This window comes from Lolium perenne, chromosome 7 (genome assembly GCF_019359855.2).
Source record: "Lolium perenne isolate Kyuss_39 chromosome 7, Kyuss_2.0, whole genome shotgun sequence".
In the NCBI taxonomy this organism is placed as follows: Eukaryota; Viridiplantae; Streptophyta; class Magnoliopsida; order Poales; family Poaceae; genus Lolium; species Lolium perenne.
In genome coordinates, this window is record NC_067250.2 from 226302716 (window position 1) to 226329188 (window position 26473).

A 26473-nucleotide genomic window follows, 5' to 3' on the forward strand; every position below is an offset into this window, starting at 1 on the left:
CTAGTTCCTGGAAGAGATCCAATGGATCTAATCCATCATATGCATAAGCATGGGATGAGCAGATGCTCATATGGGTAGATCATCACTTGGTTTTCACCAAGGATTACTGCCAATCAAAAGCTACTAAAGACAGAAACCATCCAGGATACAAATCATGTGCACGAAGCTAGAAAGCATGCACAGATGCACACTAACAAGATCATATGCACAGATAGCACCAGTAGATAGCATAGATTAGCAGCTAAGACTACACAGAAGATCCTAAGCAAGCAACCATCAGAAACCCTAGAATTCTTCACAGGCAAGCATATTGGCATTCATAGTTACTATGATTCCCTAATATGCAAGCAAAGTTGAGTAGCCCACAAGACCCAACCAAATAAGAGCAAGCCAAATAGATCACATCACTATCCGAGAAATGGATTCGAGTTTAATTGCTTGTAAAAGAATCATGAACAGCAAACTCATATACAAGCAAGACATTTAAATCATCACTGCATAAGCAGTTCATCAGAATTTAAGTAATACAAGCATGAATTTATCACAGATCCATGCTAAGCATGACAGCAGCATACTGTTAAGCCATACAACTTAATTCATAGCCACTAGAGCAAGTCTAGATAGCTAGAAATGCAACAGCACAGGGATGCTTGAGCATCAGCATCACCAGATAAGTGAACCATATAGCCACAGTGTTAGCCGATGAAACAATCATCGACAATCAATTGATCAAATTGATCAATCATAGCAAGCCAAGCTACAGAGAGATTTGCCAGCAAGCAAGAAATGATCCAATGGATCATTGGCTTGCAGAATTAGTACTGAATCATATCACAGGCACCTCTGGCACACACACAAGTGTCACAGATGCAACACAAGTACACCTAGACAAGCAAGTATGATAAACCAGTAAGCATAGCAAGCCCAGAAGCATGAACAGCAAGGTATATCAAGCCATAAGCAAGCACAGCATAGCATGGCAAGTGTAGAGCAAGCTAGGAGTAGCAGAGAAGCAAGCATAGCATGAACGACAAGCAAATCGACATGTGCCGGTACCGATGGCGGTAATCTGACCAGAAGCTTGCAGTCAACCGCAGCACAGTAAGATTGCGCAGCAGGAGCATGCCTCTAGATGATCACAAGATCACCAGAGAGTGACATAGCATGAGGAGGAAGAAGCACAGTAACAAGGGGAGGCGCACAGAAGAGAAGGAGAGAAGCAGAAGACCTTACCCGCGCCTGGAGGCAGAAGCTATGGCATGGCGAGGCAGTGCCCGCGCGGCCATAGCAGCTGCAAAGCCAGGAAGTCGCGGCGTTACGCCGGCGAACACCACCACGGCAGCACAGCATGGAGACGACGGCACGGGCGCTGCGAGCGACACCGCGCCGGGTCGGTCTCGGAGGCGCTCACGTCGATGGCGAGGGCGAGCTCGTCGGAGCTTCACAATCGCCGAGGCGATTCTCCGAGAGATCCGAGATCGATGGCGATCCGCCAGGAGAGGATGAGAAGGGAAAAACGGCGCGGACAGATCGATAGATCTGCTCGCGGCGGTTCCGAATCGATAGGTGGCTACGGCGGAGGAGCTCGGCGATGGCCGGAGCAGGGCGGCGGCCATGGCGGCAACGCCATCGCCACGGGGTCGCCAGAGGCTAGGGTTAGATCGAGTGAGGAGAGGGCCGAGTGAGAGTGAGTGAGGTGGGCCGCTTGCGCCACCGAACCCAAAAAGGGGCCAGCCTATTTGGGCCGTCCCTGGTTTTGAGTTATTGGGCTGGGCCCAATAGGGGTCCAGAGGGGTATTTTGGTCTTTTACATTTAATAAAAGATCAAAACTTTACCAAATTTTAATAAATCATAAACAACTCTAAAAATCCAATAAAAATTGGATTTATGAATGAAAAATAAATCTTAACAAGAATAAAATATGAAATGGAATTTATGAAACAAATTCAAAATAATGAATTTTCAGAATTTAAATAATAACTTGGAATTTTAAATTATTATTTCCTTGTATTTTAAATTCAAGGAAAAATCTCCAATAAGTTCAAATACTTATTTTCAAATATTTCAAAAGGAAAGTCTATAATTCCAAGTCATTTCTTTTGAAAAAGGGTATTTTTCCCAGAAAAATACTATATTCCTTTTATTCCAAAAACTATAGAGATAACTCTATTTCAAATTATTTTTGGAATGATTAAGGTAATTATCAAGTAAAATCATTTTACTTTGAAATGTTGTACTTTGTGTGAATTACAATGATTAATACTTGTAAATTAATTGTAAATTACCGTCAAAGACATAAATCTTAAATACAACCCTAAATTGTAATAACTCATTGGGGTAAAGGGATTCAACATAAAATAATTCATCCATGATTGCATTATTTGGATTTTTATAACATTGTCCTTACCGGACAATGATGCTTCTTACAGAACCCGAGGTCCAGGTTCCATCAACTGCATTGAAGCTTGCACTATCTCGCAGTCCACAGGCAAGTTCACCCTTGCTCATGTCAATTTGATTATTTTCTACTACTTTAATGCAAAGCTATATACTTATCATTCCTGCATCGCAAATGAAATGTTATTTTCCAACTATGAATATGACTATGTGGCTGGCAATGGAACCATGGTATGTGTTGATATGGTGGAGGTTCCATTGCAAAGGGTTATATCACCCTAGGATTAATTACCAATGCCGTCCAGTGATTCTAGCGCCGTACAAACCGCGTTGACCATGAGATCTATAATGGCTCTGGAAAAGCCAGCTGTATCTTTTCCCTTACGCACGCCAACGGATCGGAGAGACGGTGGGGTCTTTGGAAGGCTTCTTACCGCAATAGGTTGGGAAATCCTTTTAAATCCCCATCCATTGGTGATGTTAATCTCTTCCGATCTATGAGGGATTGTCCGGAGTACACCATGAGTAAAGCCGTATTATCGGGGGAAAGTCTACTGGAGGTGTACGGTCGGACAAAAGGGTGGGTTTGCAGTCGCGGAGAAGGCGGTGTGGGCTTGGATCTTTATACCTGGCCTCACACCTAAGGAAGTGTGAACGGGGGCAAGTCCCTGCGGATGGCGAAAAGGGTGAGATCTCTTGTGGGAAAAGTAACGCACCTCTGCAGAGTGTATCAAATTGTGGCTGTCACTCCTTTGTTCGGAAGGGAAGCTATGACGAACGCGAGGAAAGGAACTCCACGAAGTTCTGGTCAACCTGTGAAGACTGACGGGCATAGTTTTCATAATAAAAGCAACCTTTTGAAGAAATGTTTTCAAAACATGCATTGACCTGCGATTTCCTGATCAATGGTCGTAGCTAGTGCATCAAACACCTTTTATTCTTTTAGAACTTGCTGAGTACCTCTGTACTCACTTTCTTTCGACACCCTTGCTAGACTGTGATCCTGAAGCGGAGGCTATCAACGATGGAGCACCAGAAGGAAGCTACGAGTTGGTCTACGATGAACCTGATCTTACCGGCGGAGTGGAAGGCGTAGACTATGGGATAGTCTACGGACCAGATGACTCGGAGGTGGAGGAGTAGTGACATACCCTAGTATCTTAGAGCCGAGCAACGTAGAACTTACCTAAATAAGTTGTTGAGCTCTTAATATTTGTTATGAGTTGTAATCGTACTTAAGTAGTATCTTAGGGTGTTCTCATAGGACCTGTGAGAATACCAACTTGTTAAGACAATGTTGTAATAAAGTATGGAGTGTTTTGACCTGCAATGTTTACGTTGTACCACTCTGAGGGATATGGCAATTTGTGAGGAAGCCCCTTCACAAAGATCATATCAACGACTTGTATACTACAACATGCGGTGGTATCTTTGGGTCACCGCAGTGGTATCAGAGCAAATGTTGCGACCTTAGGTTGGAAAAACCTAGTATAGGGAAGAAACCTGTAGGAGTCTAGTAGAAATAGTAAAGGATTCTCTAGAAATATGGTGATTATTCACTTGAGAATAGCAAAACCATATATTTTAGTGCGATAATTCTTTATTATAGCTATTATGATGCATTACCACTACTAATATTCTGCTTTTGTATACAGCCATAATGGCGAACACTTTTCCTAAGAGGACTTTGAGGAAGGTTGAGGGTTGGCTCGGTGATTATGATGGACCAATAACAGCTCTCCTGTGTGGGATCTTTGAAGGAACTTCATTGCGATCCACGGATACCCGTTATCAAGTATACTTACTATGATGGGGAAATCCTAGCCAAGTGCGAGTATCGGTCCAACTACGGAAAAACTGCTGATGAGTCGTATAATGCCATACGGAGAAGCCAAAACTATCACCACAGCCTACCATATGGGCCTATTCAAGGCAATCCTTGAGATAAGGCAGCACAAGTCGATCGAACTGCTATGTTCAGAGTTTTCTCATATACCTCATGCCGAGGAAGATGAGGATCCCACTCTTAATCATTTGGTGTTAGCACACAGAAGTCCTGAAGCTGCAGCACAGCACATGGATAGCTGTAAGTCTTTATTGACCACGATGTACCTTTTACACATGAAGATGAGAGGTGAGATTGACCACATGCTAGCTGAGTTCACGGACCCTGATAAAGTCCAAACTCGGATGCGTGATTTGAGGGCACAACCACAACATACTACACCCTTCTTTAACCCAGATAGCGATGTAGATTTGAGTGACCAGTGGTTCAAGAGAAATCTACCTACAAGAGATCCACTTACACCTAACTTTGTCCCGCACTATCCACACGTGTCAGCATCGTATGATACTGGATACGGGGGAGACCATTCATGGAACATAAACTGCTCGGAGTCGCCGATCGAGAACTCGACGGGTTGGCGTTTCGGGGAACCTTTCGGTGATGAGGAGGAGCCAATTCCATGTGATACAGGAGATGAGAGTGATGCGGTTAACCAGAATGTTAACCAAAGCTTTGAGCAGAAAGAGAAAGACACCAACTCCATTTCTCTAGATTTGGAGATGGGATTACCCAAAACATCCCAGTACGTCGTAGGTGAGAGTTCTGGAACAAAGAAAAAGAAGAAGAAGAAGATGAGGGGTCAAGTTAATAGGAATCCTCCATGGATGACTGGGGAAGAGGAGATGTATTCCACTGGGGATATGTATGAGTCTTTATCTAGTTACTTTGGCATGACAGATCTCTGTCTCGGCACTTCGTCCGATTCAGACTACATACCTACGGGAAGAACTTTCATTCCGGACGGTCTTCGGAGGACCGACCGTTGTACCGGATGGACCCCAGGGATGTACGCGGAGGCGAATGAAGACGATGAGGAGTAGGGCTCCAATGAAGAATAAAGTAATCTAGGTGGTATTGTAATAGAACGTATTTTAAATTCCCGTTGGCTTGGGCTTTGAGCCAAATAAGTGGTTTATATGTACCACATGTAATATAAGTTTGTGAGTGTGTTATGTATTATACGGTGTATATACATAATAAATGTTTGTGTTGGATTTGCTTCTTGATTTCATTGTGTGACTAGTTCTGGGCATTGAGTTGAGCTCAGAAAGCATTTGCATGGTGTAATTATGAGTAATCGCTCTTTGTTACAGGACTAGGGGGAAATGGCGTTAGTAGAAACCGAAGAGGCTCGCAGAGAGCGGGAAGCCAGAGAGAAAGAGGAAGCAGATGCAGCAGCTAGAGCAGAAAACGCACCACCACCACCACACCCAATGTTGCACCCAGACTTCCAACAGTATATGAGGTCAATGGAGGAGGATAGGAGGCGTTACCAGGAAAGCCAGAGCAAAAACATGCAGGATTTCTTTACCCATGTCATTAATGATAGGGGTAATGAAGGCAAGGGAGTAACACTATCGGACTTCCAAAATGCAAGACCACTACCATTTACATCAGCTCCAGAACCAATGGACGCTGAAGATTGGCTCATGGATACGGAACGGAAGTTGAAGACCGTTGGATGCAACGATGAGGAGAAGATTAGATACACCACTTATTTGTTGTCAGGACCAGCGGCATCATGGTGGGAGAATGCGGTAGCGATACACCCTCGGATAAGGTATTCACACAGGAGGAGTTCAAGAAGAAGTTTCGGGATGCTCATGTTCCGGACAGCGTGGTGGAGTGAAGAAGAGGGAGTTTGAAGAGCGAGACAGAATCTGCACCAATCATGCAGTATGTTCGGGATTTCAATAGGTTAGCCAGGTATGCACCTGAGGATGTAGATACAGAGGAGAAGCGGAAGAAGCGGTTTATGAAAGGCATGAATCCATACATGAAGATGCAACTGAGATTGGCACGGACTGCCGAATTCCAGGAACTGATTGACTCGGCAATCACTTTCGAGGATGACTACAGGCAAGTCCAAGAGGACAGGAGGAAGAGAGCTCGTATAGAGCCAAGGAAGTACCCAATCAGTAAACCATTACCTGATCGGAGTTTCAAACCCCGATACCGACCTACTACGGTAATCAATACAACCGGGAGGTCGAGTCGAACCCAATTAATCGGATCATCTGCAACGGTTGTGGCACGAGAGGTCATTTGCGAAGGATTGTCAGAAACCCAGAATCATTTGTTATGGTTGTGGAAAGGAAGGACACATTAAGCCGGATTGTCCTAACAAGGCGTCCTGGAGCGGACAGAGCTCTGGAGGACGAGGTGGAAACAACAACAACAACAAAAATCGCAACAACAACAACAACAACAACCACAACTACAACTACAACAACAAGAAGGGAAAGCCTTATGGAAAGCTGAATTGCACATCTTTGGAACAAGCGGAAGAGTCGGATCAAACAGTCTTAGGTACGCTCAGCATTCTTACTCATCCTGGCAAAGTATTATTTGATCTTTGGAGCAACCACATCATTTCTTGCATTGGAATTTGTGGAAAAATTCGGGCTTAGATGTTCTAAGTTAGAAACCCCTATAACTGTTCTATCCGCGGGGGGGACGATCTTAGTAACCCACGTGAAAGAAGCACAAGTCCTAACCATATGTGACTGTGTGTATTTCGCGGACCTATTCATCATACCCATGAAGGACTTATCAGTCATCCTAGGGATGGATTGGTTGACAGAAAATGGAGCGGTGATTAACTGTGGAGACAAAACAGTATCACTTCGCAACTCCATCGGAGGTAGAATAGTGTTCCAAGGAGATAGGTACAGTGAGTTGGAGATTGGATTGGAACTCAATAGCTTGAAGGAAGTGAGAATTGAAGATATTCCTGTAGTAAATGAGTTTAAGGATGTATTTCCTAAGGAACTACCGGGTATGCCACCCGATAGAGAGATAGAATTCACAATCGATCGATTCCGAACACAGCACCAATAGCACAACCACCATATAAGATGGGGCCAAAGGAGTTAGTGGAACTAAAAGCTCGAGATAGATGAAGCTGGAGCAGAAGGGATTTATTCAAGAAAGTGTGTCACCATGGGGTACACCAGTTATTTTTGTGGATAAAAGAGATGGAGGAAAGAGAATGTGTGGAGATTACAGAAATTTGAACAATGTAACTATCAAGAACAAGTATCCTTTACCTAGAATTCAAGATCTTTTTGATCAAGTTCAAGGAGCAGGAGTCTTCTCGAAGATAGATTTAAGGTCAGGATACCATCAAATCAAGATTAAGAAGGAGGATGTACCAAAAACAGCATTCGTATCAAGGTATGGACACCATGAATACTTGGTTGTACCATTTGGACTAACAAATGCACCAGCAATTTTCATGAATTTGATGAACAAGATATTCATGAAGTACTTGGACAAGTTTGTGATAGTGTTCATAGATGATATTCTAATCTATTCCAAAGATAAAGAAGAACATGCCAAACATTTGAAGATAGTTCTGCAAACTTTGAGGGAACATCAGCTATATGCGAAGTTCAGCAAGTGCAAGTTTTGGTTAGATAGTGTTGAATTTCTTGGACGTGTGATAACCAAAGAAGGCATAGCGGTGAATCCAAGCAAGGTTCAGTCCGTATTGGAATGGAAATCACCTAAAAACGCTAAGGAGATACGAGGATTTCTTGGTATGGCAGGTTACTATCGGAGATTCATAGAGGGATTTTCGAAGATTGCAGGACCAATGACCAAGTTACTCAAGAAAAATACTCCATTTGTGTGGACTGATGAGTGTGAAGCCAGCTTCCAAACACTCAAAGATAAGTTAACCACAGCACTAGTATTGGCAGTTCCTGAACCTAGAAAGGATTATACGTGTATTGTGATGCTTCCAAGAATGGACTTGGATGTGTTCTTATGCAAGATCGGAAGGTAATAGCTTATGGATCAAGACAGTTGAAACCACATGAACACAACTACCCAGTACATGATCTCGAGTTAGCGGCAGTTGTGTATGCTTTGAAGAGTTGGAGACAATTTCTATATGGATCCAAGTGTGAGTTATACACCGATCACAAGAGTTTGAAATATTTCTTCACTCAGAAAGAATTAAACATGAGACAGAAGAGATGGTTGGAGTTGATTAAGGATTACGACCTTAAGATCAACTATACCCCGAACAAAAGCTAATGTAGTAGCAGATGCTTTAAGTAGGAAGAGTACGGAGAATCAACCTACGGAATGGGAAATTCCAAAGGAACTTCGGAAAGAGTTAGAAGATGCTCAGATCTTGTTTATTCAAGGTGATGTCAAGGGAAGTATAGCAACCATGAGGATTATGGATGAGATGTACTCAGACTTGAAATATGAGATTATCCGAAAGCAAGCGGATGATTTGTTCATTCAAGAGGAGATCAAAAGAATTGGTGAAGGAAGACCATCGGAATTCCATCTAGGGGATTTTGATTCATTATACTTCCAGAAAAGGATCTGTGTACCAGATGATTAAGAAGTGAAGTCAATCATATTAAAAGAAGCACATGAAACCCCTTATTCCATACACCCGGGAAGTACGAAGATGTATATGGATTTGAAGGAGATGTTCTGGTGGAACAACATGAAAAGAGAAATAGCACAATATGTCTCGGAATGTCATACATGTCAATGAGTGAAGGCGAGCATCGAGTCTGCGGGATTACTCAAACCACTAGAGATACCGGAATGGAAATGGGATGAAATCGGAATGGATTTTGTTACTGGTTTACCAATGACTAGTAAGAGGAAGGATATGATATGGGTAATAGTGGACAGACTTACCAAGAGTGCTCATTTCATAGCCGTAAACACAAAAGATACTGCAGAAAAGCTTGTGGATATATATGTGAAGGAAATTGTGAGTAAGCATGGAGTACCAAAGAAGATAGTCTCGAGATAGAGGTTCGATTTTCACATCAGCATTACGGAAACAATTACAAGAATCTTTGGGATCCAAGTTGGATTTCAGTCTGACATATCATCCACAAACCGGAGGACAAACCGAAAGAACCAATCGGATACTAGAAGACATGCTTAGAGCTTGTGCTCTTAACTTTGGAGGCTCATGGGAGGACCATTTACCTTTAGCGGAGTTCTCATATAACAATAGTTATCGAGTAGTATCCGAGATGGCACCGCATTTAAGCATTGTACGGAAGGAAGTGTAGATCACCAATTTGTTGGTTTGAAACCGGAGAAAACAAGGAGTTTACACCAGACTACATCAAGGAGAGACAAGACGTCATCGAGGTGATCCGGGATAAACTCAAGATAGCTCAGAGTCGTCAGAAGAGTTACGCCGACTTAAAGAGAAGAGATTGGGAACCAAAAGTGGGAGACATGGTTTATCGAAGGTTAGCCCAATGAAAGGACTTAAGAGGTTCGGAGTGAAAGGAAAGTTAAGTCCTCGATATATTGGACCATTTAAGATAATCAGTCAGAATCGAGGAACAGCTTTTGAGTTGGAGTTACCGGCACAACTAAGTCAAGTTCATAATGTATTTCATGTATCACAACTCAGAAAGTGTTTGAAGGCACCGGATGATCCTATCACATATGAAGAAATTGAATTGCAATCTGATCTAACCTATGTGGAAAGGCCTGAAAAAGATCTTAGAAGTACAATGGAAGAAGTTAAGAAACGGGGCAATCAAATATTGTAAAGTGCAATGGCAACATCATCCTGAGCGAGAAGCCACTTGGGAGACGGAAGAAGAACTCGGGAAGTCTTACCCGAGATGTTCAAGTACCAATCTTAACTTCGGGACGAAGTTTCATTAAGGGGAGAGGCTGTAATAACCCAGAACATAGGAACAACGAAGGGTAGGTTTAGAAATGGGATGTGCATTTCATCGCAAAACGGGGGAAATTTTCGCGCCTTATTGCAACTAAACCTAAGAGGGATCGAGGTTCTCTCTCATTTTGCACTTAGGGTTAGGCATTGTGAGTTAGGGAAATTTCGACATGATCTCTTTTGTATCTTGTTGATTTGGGGAATTGATTTCATTTGACAAGTGTCAATACATTTAACAATAAGTATTGAACAATATGAAAATGGAATTCATAATTTAAAAACACAACTCATGAATTCAAATCACTTTGAATTTCAAAGTGAATCACAAATACAATATTTATTCCAGAATATAAATGTCACATAATCACAAGCTCATAAACAAAAACTTGGGCTTTATTGATAACAACAGATTACAAAGTCTTTACAATATTCTTGATACAAGAATTGATAAATAAGAAACGAGAAATGAAAATGAAGATTACAAGTTTATCCCTAAACTAAAACCTAGACTATATGACTTGGAGAATGTCTTACGGCCATGTCCATCTTCACAAACCTGCAATAATCAAGCACCAACACTAGCGAATATAAGTGTTAGCTCAAGATTCAGTTTAGACAGGTTAGCAAGTGACACAATATTCAGTTTGGACAGAACCAAGTCACAAGACACTTGTGCTTGTCCAAAACCAGGGACAGCACAAGATAAGGGCAGCAACAGACCAAACACGAGCACACACCGGGCTCAAGTTTCAGCATATGAGAGCACACAGCTCAAGTGTCTTGGGCAAGCAAGAAGGCCATGCAAAAGCATAGTCACCAAGCATGCCAGGCTTGTGTGTCAATGCGAGGAGAGAAGTAGGGATCATATAAAAGGAGCACAAACCCTAAAACCAAGTGACCGATCGACCAGATAAGATCACCGGGTAAGGGTGAAGCAAGAGCAGCTCGGTTCATCCAGTTCTTGAGCAAGAACAAAGCCAACACACACAACCACTTAAGCAACCGAGAGATCATGGTGACCTAGAAGATCATCCAAGCTCACGGAGGTGAAGGGCTGTGAACAAACCAAGTCTGCATCAACAAAGCATTACTTTCTAGGAGGCTGGAACAAGGTATACCTAGTTCTGGAAGAGATCCAATGGATCTAATCCATCATATGCATAAGCATGGGATGAGCAGATGCTCATATGGGTAGATCATCACTTGGTTTTCACCAAGGATTACGCCAATCAAAAGCTACTAAGACAGAAACCATCCAGGATACAAATCATGTGCACGAAGCTAGAAAGCATGCACGGATGCACACTAACAAGATCATATGCACTGAGATAGCACCAGTAGATAGCATAGATTAGCAGCTAAGACTACACGAGAAGATCCTAAGCAAGCAACCATCGGGAAACCCTAGAATTCTTCACGGGCAAGCATATTGGCATTCAGATTTACTATGATTCCCTAATATGCAAGCAAAGTTGAGTAGCCCACAAGACCCAACCAAATAAGAGCAAGCCAAATAGATCACATCACTATCCAGAAATGGATTCAGAGTTTAATTGCTTGTAAAAGAATCATGAACAACAAACTCATATACAAGCAAGACATTTAAATCATCACTTGCATAAGCGGTTCATCGAAATTTAAGTAATACAAGCATGAATTTATCACGAGATCCATGCTAAGCATGACAAGAAGACATCTTTGTTAAGCCATACAACTTAATTCATAGCCACTAGAGCAAGTCTAGATAGCTAGAAATGCAATGGCCACAGGGATGCTTGAGCATCAGCATCACCGAGATAAGTGAACCATATAGCCACGGTGTTAGCCAAGAAACAATCAATCGACAATCAATTGATCAAATTGATCAATCATAGCAAGCCAAGCTACACAGAGAGATTTGCCAACAAGCAAGAAATGATCCAATGGATCATTGGCTTGCAGAATTAATCTTGAATCATATCACGGGCACCTACGGCACACACACAAGTGTCACGGATGCAACACAAGTACACCTAGACAAGCAAGTATGATAAACCGGTAAGCATAGCAAGCCCGAAGCATGAACGAGCAAGGTATATCAAGCCATAAGCAAGCACAGCATAGCATGGCAAGTGTAGAGCAAGCTAGGAGTAAGCGGAGAAGCAAGCATAGCATGAACAGCAAGCAAATCGACATGTGCCGTACCGATGGCGGTAATCGACCGAAGCTTGCGGTAAACCGAAGCACGGTAAGATTGCGCGGCGGATAGCATGACTCTAGATGATCACAAGATCACCGAGAGAGTGACATAGCATGAGGAGGAAGAAGCACAGTAACAAGGGGAGGCGCACAGAAGAGAAGGAGGAGAAGCAGAAGACCTTACCCGCGCCTGGAGGCAGAAGCTATGGCATGGCGAGGCAGTGCCCGCGCGGCCATAGCAAACAGCAAAGCGAAGTCGCCGGCGTTACGCCAGAACACCACCACAGAAGACAAAGCATGGAGACGACGGCACAGCGCTGCGGCGGCACCCGCGCCGGGTCGGTCTCGGAGGCGCTCACGTCGATGGCGAGGCGAGAGCTCGTCGGAGCTTCACAATCGCCGAGGCGATTCTCCGGGGAAGATCCGAGATCGATGGCGATCCGCCAGGAGAGGATGAGAAGGGAAAAACGGCGCGGACAGATCGATAGATCTGCTCGCGGCGGTTCCGAATCGATAGGTGGCTACGGCGGAGGAGCTCGGCGATGGCCGGAGCAGGGCGGCGGCCATGGCGGCAACGCCATCGCCACGGGGTCGCCAGAGGCTAGGGTTAGATCGAGTGAGGAGAGGGCCGAGTGAGAGTGAGTGAGGTGGGCCGCTTCCGCAGCCACCGGGAACCCAAAAGGGGCCACCTATTTGGGCCGTCCACAGGTTTGAGTTATTGGGCCGGGCCCAATAGGGGTCCAGAGGGGTATTTTGGTCTTTTACATTTAATAAAAGATCAAAACTTTACCAAATTTTAATAAATCATAAACAACTCTAAAAATCCAATAAAAATTGGATTTATGAATGAAAAATAAATCTTAACAAGAATAAAATATGAAATGGAATTTATGAAACAAATTCAAAATAATGAATTTTCAGAATTTAAATAATAACTTGGAATTTTAAATTATTATTTCCTTGTATTTTAAATTCAAGGAAAAATCTCCAATAAGTTCAAATACTTATTTTCAAATATTTCAAAAGGAAAGTCTATAATTCCAAGTCATTTCTTTTGAAAAAGGGTATTTTTCCCAGAAAAATACTATATTCCTTTTTATTCCAAAAACTATAGAGATAACTCTATTTCAAATTATTTTTGGAATGATTAAGGTAATTATCAAGTAAAATCATTTTACTTTGAAATGTTGTACTTTGTGTGAATTACAATGATTAATACTTGTAAATTAATTGTAAATTACCGTCAAAGACATAAATCTTAAATACAACCCTAAATTGTAATAACTCATTGGGGTAAAGGGATTCAACATAAAATAATTCATCCATGATTGCATTATTTGGATTTTTATAACATTGTCCTTAGGACAATGATGCTTCTTCTGAGAACCCGAGGTCCAGGTTCCATCAACTGCATTGAACTGCACTATCTCGCAGTCCACAGGCAAGTTCACCCTTGCTCATGTCAATTTGATTATTTTCTACTACTTTAATGCAAAGCTATATACTTATCATTCCTGCATCGCAAATGAAATGTTATTTTCCAACTATGAATATGACTATGTGGCTGGCAATGGAACCATGGTATGTGTTGATATGGTGGAGGTTCCATTGCAAAGGGTTATATCACCCTAGGATTAATTACCAATGCCGTCCAGTGATTCTAGCGCCGTACAAACCGCGTTGACCATGAGATCTATAATGGCTCTGGAAAAGCCAGTGTATCTTTTCCCTTACGCACGCCAACGGATCGGAGAGACGGTGGGGTCTTTGAGGCACTGCCGCAATAGGTTGGGAAATCCTTTTAAATCCCCATCCATTGGTGATGTTAATCTCTTCCGATCTATGAGGGATTGTCCGGAGTACACCATGAGTAAAGCCGTATTATCGGGGGAAAGTCTACTGGAGGTGTACGGTCGGACAAAAGGGTGGGTTTGCAGTCGCGGAGAAGGCGGTGTGGGCTTGGATCTTTATACCTGGCCTCACACCTAAGGAAGTGTGAACGGGGGCAAGTCCCTGCGGATGGCGAAAAGGGTGAGATCTCTTGTGGGAAAAGTAACGCACCTCTGCAGAGTGTATCAAATTGTGGCTGTCACTCCTGTTAGGGAAGGGAAGCTATGACGCAGCAGGAAAGGAACTCCACGAAGTTCTGGTCAACTCGTGAAGACTGACGGGCATAGTGTTCTTAATAAAAGCAACCTTTTGATGACATGTTTTCAAGACATGCATTGACCTGCGATTTCCTGATCAATGGTCGTAGCTAGTGCATCAAACACCTTTTATTCTTTTAGAACTTGCTGAGTACCTCTGTACTCACTTTCTTTCGACACCCTTGCTAGACTGTGATCCTGAAGCGGAGGCTATCAACGATGGAGCACCAGAAGGAAGCTACGAGTTGGTCTACGATGAACCTGATCTTACCGGCGGAGTGGAAGGCGTAGACTATGGGATAGTCTACGGACCAGATGACTCGGAGGTGGAGGAGTAGTGACATACCCTAGTATCTTAGAGCCGAGCAACGTAGAACTTACCTAAATAAGTTGTTGAGCTCTTAATATTTGTTATGAGTTGTAATCGTACTTAAGTAGTATCTTAGGGTGTTCTCATAGGACCTGTGAGAATACCAACTTGTTAAGACAATGTTGTAATAAAGTATGGAGTGTTTTGACCTGCAATGTTTCTGTTGTACCACTCTGAGGGATATGGCAATTTGTGAGGAAGCCCCTTCACAAAGATCATATCAACGACTTGTATACTACAACATGCAGTGGTATGCTGGGTCACCGCAGACGGGAGTGTCGCGCCGCGGCCGGGGGCGAGGGAGCTGGAGAAGGAGGTGGCGCCGCCGGAGGGGCGGGTGCGTGCTCAGGACAGGCTGGTCTGGGAGCTGCCTAAACCATCCAAGGGCAAGCTCTGGACCCGGAGAATCGAGGCGAGGAACGAGGGCGGCGCTGCTGGCTGGGGCGCGCCGGCGCCGGAGATGAGAGGCCTGTGCTTCCGCTGCTACCAGCCGGGGCATCGCAAGCGGGAGTGCACCAACGCGGAGGTGTGTATGAGATGTTGGCAAAAGGAGCACCCCGCCATGGATTGCAAGAGGCCGAGGAGTCCGTCGACGGAGGAGGAGTTGCGGCAGCTGGCGCTCCCCAAGCTCGCTCGCCGCAGGTCGCCGGAGAGGGAGCCGCTGGGGCGCCAGGTCGGTGGAGGCAGGAGGGCTCCGTCGCCACCCTTGCCGCCGCCGCCCCCGCGTGCGCAGTCACCACCCCTGCCGCCTCCGCCCCCGCCCCCGCAGCAGGTGGTTTCGAGGCTCCCACCCATGGAGGAAGGGCCGCCGATCGCCGTCGTGCCGGAGTGGGCGCCTGTGCGCGCCGCAGATTCTGTGGAGGAGGCGGAGCCGTTGCTCTGCGTGGTGAGGCGGACAGCGGCTATGTGTGACCTGGAGCAGAGGCTCCAGTTCGCCATGGTCGCCACCGTCGGTGGGAGGCGGCCGGAGGTCTCCGGCGAGCAAGTGCTGGCTGCGTTGAGGTGGCGCGGTGTGCCGGAGGGAGCGTGTTCGGTGCACAGTTTCGCGCCTGAGGACTTTCTCGTCGTTTTCGAGTCCAGAGAGCTGCGGGATCATGTCGCCGCGATGCCGCCCGTGTTGGTTGCCGGCGCGCCGCTGTCTTTCCGGCCGTGGAACCGCCAGGCGCAGGCACAGTTGGTTCCGCTGCAGAGCAAGGTGTCCCTGGTGCTGGAGGGGCTGCCGCCGCACGCTTGGGACGTGGCTGTCGTGGAGGATCTCTTGGGCAGAAGTTGTGCCGTCGACACCGTGGCGCCGGAGACGAAGGCGCGCAGTGACATGGCGCTCTTCAAGCTCACTGCGTGGACCTCGGATTTGGAGGCGATTCCGGTTGCGCGGAGGCTCGCTGTGCCAGAGCCGGTGGCCGCCGGGGGCGCGCGGGCGGCGTCGGCCAGGACGGCGGCTGAGGTGGTCAGAGCTGGTGGCGTCGATGTGGAAGGGATCAAGACCTTGCAGTACACGGTGCTCATCCATCTGGTGCGTGTGGAGGAGGAGGCGTCTGAGGTGTCGAGGCGCGGCTTGAGCTTGCATGGCAGTGGGCAAGATCAGCGGGAGTTGGGCAGGCGAGACGGTGATGGCGGTGAGGGAGGCCGTGGCGGAGGAGCGCGGCGCTCATCCAGGGAGTTTGCTTGGAGACGTGGGGTGCCTGATCAACGGCGAGGGCCGGGTGGTGCCTCCCTACCTGGTTTCGCGTCTGCATGCTCGGCGGTGGCGCCAGCGCCGGAGAAGAGGGCGGCGCTGCCAGCTGTGGCCAGTCCCGCGCCGCTCACTGTCCAAACTGCTGAGGTGGGCGAGATTCAAAAGGTGGGGCCGAGCCCTGGTCAAAAGGTATGGCGGGTCAAAGCTGCCAAAGCCACTGCGCCTGTTGAGGGAGGACCAGTGCGTGCAGAGCTGGCCTCTGCGAAAGAGAAGGAGCTGCCGAGTCTCCTGTTGGCAAAGGAGGTGGGCGGGAAGGATCTGGTGCAAGCCGACGAAGCACGGGGAGAAGAAAGTTTGCTTGCAGAAGGGACAAGGGGGGACAGGCCGGTGGAGCTGGGCGACGTGGCGGCAGTGGATTCGAGGGTGGTGGAGCCGTTGGTGTGGGCGGACGCTTCCGAATCCCTGCCTGGCGCGGATCCTGAGGAGGGTGGTCCATGCGGGCCGACAAGAGGAGAGGGTGATTTGCGGCTAAACAGGAGTCCCGCCCTCGCATCCGAATCTCTCGGGGGGCTCGCCGATGGGATTTCGCCTGCTGGGTTGGGATCCGCGGAGGGTGAGCGGGATCCTCTGCGCCTCGACGAGTACGTGTGCATCTCGGTGTCTAACCAGGTGCGCCAGATGGTCGCTTCGGGAGAGAAGGTGGGCTCTGAGGTGGTGGAGTCTCTCGGCCCAGCAGAGGAGAGTTGGGCTCGGTCTAGTGTCCAGGGAGATTGCAGCGTGAGCTATACGGGGCCAAACAGCCAGATGCAGTTGGTTCCCAGATGCTTGGGCCATCAGCTAGAGATCGCGTCGGAGGTTTTACCGATCGAGACAGGTTTGGCTCCTACGGGAGATGGCGGCACGCAGGATACTGCGCCAGAGGAGGTGGCTGGGCCAGAGGAGGTGGCGGAGCCTTGTCAGGGCGAGTGTGCGGAGCTGGTCCGGGTCAAGAGCTTTTGTGCCTCGATCCTCAAAACCCTAGCTCCACCCCTTTTGAGCGAGTTCGAGAGGACCACCGGGCTTCGAGCAGATGCGGAGCCGTTCACGCCCAAGAGAGTGACGAGGAGATCGGTTGCGGCGAAGGTTGGCACGCAAGTCAAGATGGCGTCAGCGGCTGAGAGCTCTTTGCTTAAGGCTCTGGGGTTTTGCCCGGAGAACCTTGCGGTTAGTGAGGATGATCTGAGGAGCTTCAAGGAGTTCTTCGATTCACCGATCAGGGAGGCCCACTTGCGAGTCCTTGCAGCCATCTTTGGCAAGGAGTTGCCCACGAGCTTCGAGAGAGAGGCGCACTGCCTGAGGGCTCAGCCGGTGCAGTAGACCGTAGGGGTGGGAGGAGAGTTGCCAGTTTTTTTATGGATTGTATGTTTGAGATTATGTGCTGGAATGTTCGCGGTTTGAACGATCCAGCCAAGCGTGATGCGGTGAGGGAGTTCGTTGCTAGTCTTAGAGTTAGTATCATATGTCTCCAGGAGACTAAGCTTAATGTAATTGATGACTTTCTAGTTATGCAATGTTTGGGACCATCGTTTGATGGTTATGTGTATGTGCCTGCGGTTGAGACGAGAGGAGGGATCCTCCTTGCGTGGAACAAATCCTATGTGAACATTGAGAGAGCGAGCCTTGATACCTATGCGATTACCGGGGAAGTTATCCCCAGAGATAACAATAGGTGGTGGCTTACCACAGTTTATGGGCCGCAAACGCATGAGGACAAACTGAGTTTTCTGCATGAGCTAGCTGACAGGAGGAGTCTTTGTCCGGGGCCGTGGCTATTACTTGGAGACTTCAACATGATCATGTATGCGGAGGAGAAAAGCAATGATCGGCTGGATAGACTCATGATGGCGAGATTTAGACAGTTCGCTCTGGAGCATGAGATTAAGGATCTCTACCTGCATGGTAGGAGGTTCACGTGGAGTAATGAGCGGGAGACCCCTACCCTTACGCGTATTGACCGAGCCATAGTTTCTGTGGATTGGGATCTCATGCACCCGGACGCTTTCCTACAGGCCTTGTCTTCATCGGTGTCGGATCACGCCCCGATTCACCTTTCGCTGAGTGCGGCATTCAAGCCAAAGAGGAGGTTTAAATTTGAGGCCTTTTGGCTGAACCTTGAGGGGTTCGAGGAGGCGATGAAGGAGGCTTGGGTGTGTGACCCGAGCATTGTGGACCCTTTTAGACAACTTGACGCCCTGTTCCGCAATGCGGCGGAGTCTTTACAAGCTTGGAGTGAGAAGAGAGTGGGTAATATCAAGCTCAAGTTGGCTATGGCGAACACCCTGATCCTGAGGCTGGATGTGGCGCAGGAGTCGAGAGCCCTATCTCAGGCGGAGGGATGGTTGAGGAGAACGTTGAAGCATGCGGTACTTGGGATGGCATCCTTAGAACGCACCATGGCCCGTCAGAGATCTAGAGTGCGTTGGCTCCAAGAGGGAGATGCAAACACCAAGCTTTTCCATCTAGTGGCCAATGGGCGGAAGACGAAGAATTTCATCGCTGCAGTTCGCATTGGAGAGGAGTTGGTAACGGCGCAGGAGAGAAAGAACGAAGTTTTTACCGAGGCTTATGAGAGTCTCATTGGGCGCATCCAGAACCGAGAGCATACCATTAACTTGGAGGCTCTAAACATCCCAGTCGCGGACCTTGAAGAGCTGGACGCCATGTTCACCGAGGAGGAGGTTTGGAATACGATACGTGAGATGCCGAGTGATAGGGCGCCGGGTCCGGATGGGTTCACTGGCGCCTTTTACCAGAGGACTTGGCCAATCATCAAAAACGACATTCTCGCCGGCATCATGAAGCTTGGTGTGGGAGATGGGAGGGGCTTTGCCAGGTTAAACCGAGCGTTAATCACCTTGATACCTAAAAAGCCGGAGGCGTCGGAGATCAAAGACTTTAGACCCATCAGCCTAGTGCATAGTTTTGCAAAGCTTTTCTCGAAGATCATTGCGAATAGGCTCCGGCCTAGATTGGGAGAGCTTGTGAGCATGAACCAATCCGCTTTCATTAAGCGCCGGAGTTTGCATGACAACTTTATGTTAGTGAGGCAAGTGGCCAGAAAGACCAACACGAGGAGGCACACTGGAGTCCTCCTAAAGCTTGACATTGCGCGTGCTTTTGACTCTATTTCTTGGAGTTTCCTTTTTGAGGTGCTGATGAGAATGGGCTTTGGAGAGCGATTCCTGAAGTGGGTAGCGCTGCTGCTCTATACCTCCAACACTAGGGTGATGGTGAATGGAGTGCCAGGAGGCCGCATATATCATGGGAGGGGTTTGAGACAAGGGGACCCCACGTCCCCCATGCTTTTTGTGGCGGCAATGGAGGCTCTAACCGTGATGGTAGTCAAGGCCGTGGAGGAGGGTCTGTTTGGGGACTTGGCCGCCATTTCACCCATGAAGAGGGTTTCGGTGTATGCGGATGATGTTGTTCTATTCCTCAAGCCGAGCTTAGGGGAGCTATGGGCCGCGAAACACATCTTGGGTCTCTTCGGAGAGGCGTCAGGGCTCCATGTGAACTTCCGAAAGACTACCGCCACGCTTATCCGCGGTACACAGGTGGAGGAGGAGAGGATGGCTACAATTTTGGGATGTGAGCTGGCGGCGTTCCCTATCAGATATCTGGGTCTTCAGCTGGCCCTTCGCCCCCTCACTAAGGCGGAGTGGCAACCGCTGGTGGACCAGGTTATCAAAAGTGTCCCGGGATGGCAGAGAGGGCTCATTAGTAGAGGGTAGGCTGGTCCTGATAAATTCTGTGGTGGCAGCGAGAGCGGTGCACCAAATGGTGGTCGCGGAGGCCCCTGTCTGGATGCTTGATGAGATTAACAAGTGGATGAGGGCTTTTTTCTGGGCCGGCAAGGAGGATGTACAGGGAGGACAATGCCTCGTGGCATGGAGGAGCATCTGTAAGCCAAAGGAGCTAGGAGGACTGGGGATCAAGGACCTCAGGCTACAGGGCCTCGCCCTTAGATTGAGAAGGCACTGGCTCAGACGTACGGACCCGGAGAGGCCCTGGCAAGGACTGCCGGGGCCTAAGGACCCGGAGGCGGATGGAGCTTTCCAGAGCCTGGCGCAGTTCTCTGTGGGAGATGGACGTCTGATTTTCTTTTGGACGGACAGATGGATTGGCGGATACACTGCCGAGGAGCTTGCTCCGGATGTTTTTGCCAGGGTGCCTACCCGGAGGAGGAATGGCAGGCGGGTGGCGGAGGCTCTGCATGAGGATGGATGGATAGACGATATTCAAGGGGAGATGTCCGCGGAGCTCTGGACGCAATGTTTGAGCTTATGGGAGGCGGTGGAAGGGGTGGAGAGAGATGGTACGAGGCCCGATAAAATCTCTTGGAAAGGAGTGGAATCGGGGTTATACACAACTAAGGGCTCCTATAAGATGCTATGTATGGGAGGCATTCGCTGGAGCATGAGTGGACCGGTGTGGGGTTCTTTCTCCCCCATGAAGTGTAAGGTGTTTGCATGGCTGACCCTCAGATACAGGTTGTGGACCTCGGATCGGCGAGCAAGGCATGGACTCCAGGAGCATCCGGATACGTGCTACACATGTCTACAAGAGGAGGATAGCATCGACCATATCTTTACTAAATGCCCGTATGCGAGAAAGGTGTGGTGCAGGGTTCTAAGGAGTGCAAACCTTCGGATCGCAGACCCGGGGTTCACGGGGAACCTTCAGCGCTGGTGGACGGAGGCTCGCAAGCGAGTGCGGAGGAGCGACAGGAAGCGTTTTGATTCTATGGTTATTAGCTCGTGTGGACCCTATGGAAGCAAAGGAACGCCAGGGCGTTTGGAAATGAGAGGGAGCTGAAGACGGTGGACCAGATGTTAGTACAGATTAGAGATGAGTTCCACCTCTGGGAGAGGGCTAAGAGAGGAGGGAGGCTAGATATAGCGAGAGAGTAGCCCTAGGCGGAGGGAGGTGGTGTGCGTGGGTTGTGGCACTCTGGTGCTCTCTTGTAATTGTTTTGCTTCTTCTTCTATAAAGATAAGGCACGTGTTTCGCGTGTTCTCGAAAAAAAAATACCAGTCTACTAAATATGATTCCTCTACTCTTCTCTTTTTTCAAGTGCTACAGACTTTGGCACGTCCACTTCAGAAACACATCGCTTTAATAAGGCTAAAATTGAATGACACTGTCATTCCATAGACTTGTGAAACGAGAAAGAGTTCATCCCATTTCCGTTAGTTACTTTGTTGCTGCTGGCTGTGAATGTTCAGCTTTTTTTTTTCTATTCTGCTTTCATATTCCACCAAACTACTGAAGCCATTTGTGTGCGTTTACTTCCTTTCCCTTTTCTTCCTGCTCTCTTCTTGAGGCTCAAACTAATTTTTGTTACTTTACTGTTTATGTCTACACATATTTACTTTATTTTGGGTATCACAAGTTTAATGTGGAAAAAATAAAGACACATGATTTTTTTTTTGCTTCCAGTAGCATGAGAAGGAAGAACATACCGATCGGCCGATTTACTGACAAAATTGGTGCTCACCGAAAATAGCATCCCGGCACATCTCCTTCCAGCCTTGAGCCCTGGCGTCAGTTGCCACCCTTCGAAGGCCTGCCCAAACAGTAGTGCAAGTAGCTGCCCAGACGAGCCAGAGTGTGGCGCTGCTTGCCATCCCCAGCAGCTCTGCTTCGGTCACTGTAGATTATGCACGACGGTCAGCAATCGTCGTCGCATCGCCGTACTGGCGTTTGCCGTTCCAGCCTCGCCAACTGTAATCTCGCCTACAATGACGACGACTGACCGGTGGACATTGGGGATGGTCCATGCTGGTCAGATGGCCTCCCCAGGCACGGCGGCCTCCCGCATGAGTTCGCCGCCAACACGGCCGCGCCCAGCCTTCTGAGCGACCTCCTGGTCAATTCTACAGCCGATGCTCCACATGTGGAAGCAATCGCTTATGGCGATGTGAGGGCATCTCCAATCGCGCGACCCAAACGGACGCGCTGGGCCGTCCGTTTTGGGCCGTTTGCGTACCCGAGCGGACGCGCGGACGGAGCCCCGCGTCCGCGCGTCCGTTTGGGTCGCAGGCTGCGCCCAACGCAGCGGCCACCCATTTGGCCATTTGGCCTATTTCTTTGGAAAATAGGTCCTCTGGCCACAGATCCTTATAAACAATGTCTAACAAATATAGAATAATATCTCGTAAACATAGAAGAATATATAATAAACATAAAATATTATCAAATAGCATAAAATATTATCAAATGTACCATGATAAATCAAATAAAATGTGCCATAGTTTGAGAAAAATATAAAAATTACAATTGAGATTGTCTAACTCAATTTGGGCGCTCGAGGATCTCCTTCTGTCTCTTCTCGAACCAAGCTCTCTTTGCCTCGCTCATGTTGGTCAAGTCGGCGTTCATGATGAGGTTGTCCTCGGCTTGGCGTTTGAGCTCAACTTCCTTCGCCTTCAGCTCCACCTCTTTGGCCCTTGCCATTGCTATGAGCTCAAGTTCTCTCTCTTTGAGCTCAAGTTCTTTAGCTTTGGTCTTGGCCTTGACCTCTTCAATCTCAAGCTTCTTCTGCTGGACATCAAAGAATTTCTTCCTGTCCTCTTCTTTCTCCCGGCGCCTCCTCTCATCCCTCTTGTCCGTGGACACCTCTCTGTCCGCATGCATCTCCTTCAAAGTGCCGTACAATAGCATGGACGAAGCATCACGCTTCATGTCGGCTTTGGTTGACTTGTGGCCGCGTGGACGACTTGCACGAGAAGCGGAGCTACCGCAAGGCTGCCCACCATCAAGGTCAATGACAGTGGCATCTTTGGCGGGATTGTTGCCAGTCAAGGTCGCCATGTACCCCTCGTACCCCTCCTGGAACTTGGGGGTGCCGTGGAGTTCCTTCCAACAATGAGGGAAGGCAAAGGTCTTCTCTCCATTGTTGACTTTGTAGAATTCCAAAGCTCGCCACACCTAGAGCAAAGTGAGACAACAACGATAAACAGATGTGCAAACATCGGATGAATAAGTTGAGGTTAAGAATCATACCAAGTCCTTCACACCCATGCCACTAACGGGGAGCCGCTTCGCGTGATCATACGCCGCCTGGAACTTGTTGCATTCCGTTTGAATTGCTCCCCACCTCTTTTGGAGCGATATTTCGCTGCGGTCGCTCTCAAATGGCTCCTGTCCATATTTGCGATGTTCATGGAAGTATTCATAGATCCGGCGCCAGAATGCGGTCCCCTTCTGCTCGGCACCCGTCAACACATCTTGCCCGATGGTCAACCATCCATCGACGAGCACCTTGTCCTCCTTCTCCGTGTAGTTGCCGGTTCGTTTGCTTACCCGGCGGGCTCGAGCTTGTGCAGCTGCGGCTTGTGTGAGGGCCTCACCGAACAACGGCTCCTCCGCGATGTTTATGCTGCCGGGACCGGCAGTTGTGCCCTCCTGTGTGTCAATGGGAGGTGCCTGGGGAGCCTCTTTGTGTCGAAGGATATGGCAGGGTCGTCGGCATTGTCTGCGCGAAAGACGGAGGGGCCTGCACGGTGGACGGTGACTGCGCGCGCGCGGCCGACATATCGTCGAACAGGTTGCGTGCACCGGCCATCGCAGCTGCTTCCAGGTTCTTCGGGCCTTTGGAGTTCGCCGGCGCACGGTTAAGGTCAATGGACGAAGGTGACAGCCCCGTCATGGACTCGCCCTCCTCCGGTGACCCATCCCGTGACAGGTACGCCTGCCGCCCAGAATGCGCCCCCATTTCGTGCCCAAACGGGGCAGTCGGTGGGGCAGTTGACCTTGGAGGAAGGGGCCGGGTCACGGACGAGGCCGAGCTCCCCCCCGAGGCCGCGCCGGTGCCGGGGATGATCATGTGCTGGCTGAGCGCAGCGTGGCCGTAAAAGAGCATGGCCTGCGCCTGCTGCTCTTGAAGGAGAGTGGTCTTCGCGACCGTTTGGAGTTCGAGGAGCTGCTCCGCTGCCCGCACCCGCTCCTCCTCGGCGGCGGCCTTCTTCTTCCGCAGATCACACGCCCTGCGCCGCACCCCCCGCTTCTTGCTCTCCATCGCCCTCTGCTCCGCGGTCAGGTCGGGCTTCGCCTTCTTCGTCGGCGGCCCGGGCTCCACGACCACCGGAGCGTCCAGTTCAGGAGCCGCCTCCACGGCAGGAGCGGCAACGGCCGCGGGCAGTGCGTCCTCTCGGATGGTGGCGGTGGTGGCAGTGGCGGCGGCAGTCGCTTCGTCGGCCATCTCTAGGTTTTGGGAGTACAGTGGAGTGTTTCTGTTTTGGGAGGCAGACAGGCGGGCCAGGGGCGGACAAGGGGAGGACGCGAGCGACCAGCCTTTCGCGTCCGCGGGCACGCAAACTCGTCCAAGATTTGGGCCGGGTTTGGGTCGTCCCGGACGCCGCGGCCATCCGTTTTAGGGACGGGTCCGCGCGCTGGGCCGCGTTTTTGTCCGTTTCGACCCATCCGGACGCGCGGGCGCGGGATGGGTCGCCCGGTTGGAGATGCCCTGACTACTGCTGCCTTTCTGCGCCTCCGTCCACCGCACTACCCGGCATGCGGACGGGATCATACACTCAAATTGGCTATGATTTTTTGAGGGGCATTGGAGCATGCTCACCTGCATAAGTTAGAATCAGTGGAGCTGCGGGAGGAGAGTGAGAAAGGGGATCTAGAGGAGAAAAAGAATCTTGGCGTACCTTCTGTAGCAGTGCAGCCCGCGTGTCAGGTGCCGTGTTTTGTCCTCTGCTTCTTCTCTTTTGGTAAACTAGCAGGGTGGCCCGCGAATTCGCGGGGCTAGACAATGTTTGGGAGGAAGTTTTAGGGACAATATATTTTGTTGTATTTATTCAATATTAATATACACATATATTATTTTAATTAAAACTTTAATCCAATAATTTTGATCACTAAATTTATTATCTAACACTGAATGATAGTTTTTTCTCCCATCCGTTACTTTATACTAAAGTCCGGCTTGTATATTAACTGCCCCATTTTGTTTTGCTCCGATTGTTTGCTTTGCTAAAATAGTGACGTCTCTTATTTGAATATTAAGCATGTGGTATATAGTTCATGTACATTCATCACATTATCTGGAGGCACATGCATTCACCACATGTTAGAGAACATAACCGAACCTATTTGAGTCAATTTGATGCATTGGCCAGGCCGTTTGAACATTTAGTTTATGTAACTGGGCCCTAAAGAAACTCAGCTGAGCACCAACTGATGCAAACCGCTAGTATGATCTATTTAATAGTTTGAACTATTGATGATAAAGCACCAATGCTCCGGATACACTAACAATAGTGGCACGAATGACCCGATTTCCTTTTCCAAAACATATAATTTCATCGACTATCTGAACTTGCTTCATTGCTGTTGAAAGAATGGCTATCCTCATTATCGGGTTGGATCTAATCACAGTGATAGCAGACCTGAAACAAAATGAAAAAAACATATAATTAGCTCATGTGATTAGCACCAAGGTTCTTCTATTTCTAGAAAACATGTGAATGCTCCAGCAGAAATCTGAACTTCCCATTCATCTCACTTCCATAACAGCCAGACAAAACATTATAAGCACAAACAAAATTTCTCATTTGCATCAAGCATCTGTCTAGATTCGTGTTAATCATTGGTGGTCAAAACATACTCACACTGTACCAGCCTCCTCTCGGCATGCAGAGGCAAGCAGCGCCAGCTCCACCCGCCCGAGGTGCAGCTGCACCAGCTCGGTCTTGCCTCATTGCGACAATGCGGGAGGCAACCACAGCAGCAACAGAGCTCCACTTGGCCAGGCCCTCGCTGGCCTTTTTCTTCAGTGCGTGGGTCAGCGCTGAGCCGGCCAACAACAACGGCAAAACTATGTTGACCTTTGTTATAAGCAGCATTTTTTTAATTGCGGTTGGTAATCCTATTTTTTCATAGTCTATACAAATCTGTGACATTACCATG

General features: G+C 48.3%; 1 protein-coding gene and 1 long non-coding RNA gene across 2 annotated transcripts in view; both read right to left on the minus strand.

The window, feature by feature from the left end:
* Positions 1-22473, minus strand: part of LOC127313777 (uncharacterized) — a 71196-nt gene extending 48723 nt beyond the window's left edge. The window contains exon 1 of the long non-coding RNA XR_007859201.2: positions 22018-22473. This is a non-coding gene — a long non-coding RNA (uncharacterized lncRNA). The remainder of the gene's footprint in view (positions 1-22017) is intronic.
* A 315-nt stretch (positions 22474-22788) lies between these two features.
* On the minus strand, positions 22789-24575 carry LOC127313779 (uncharacterized). Its single transcript, XM_071824219.1, has 3 exons — positions 24229-24575; positions 23561-24032; positions 22789-23485 (listed from the first exon to the last, which is right to left on the minus strand). The coding sequence occupies exons 1-3, from the start codon at positions 24573-24575 to the stop codon at positions 22850-22852; spliced, it is 1455 nt and encodes a 484-aa protein (XP_071680320.1). The 3' UTR covers positions 22789-22849.
* Between the last annotated feature and the right edge of the window lie 1898 nt (positions 24576-26473).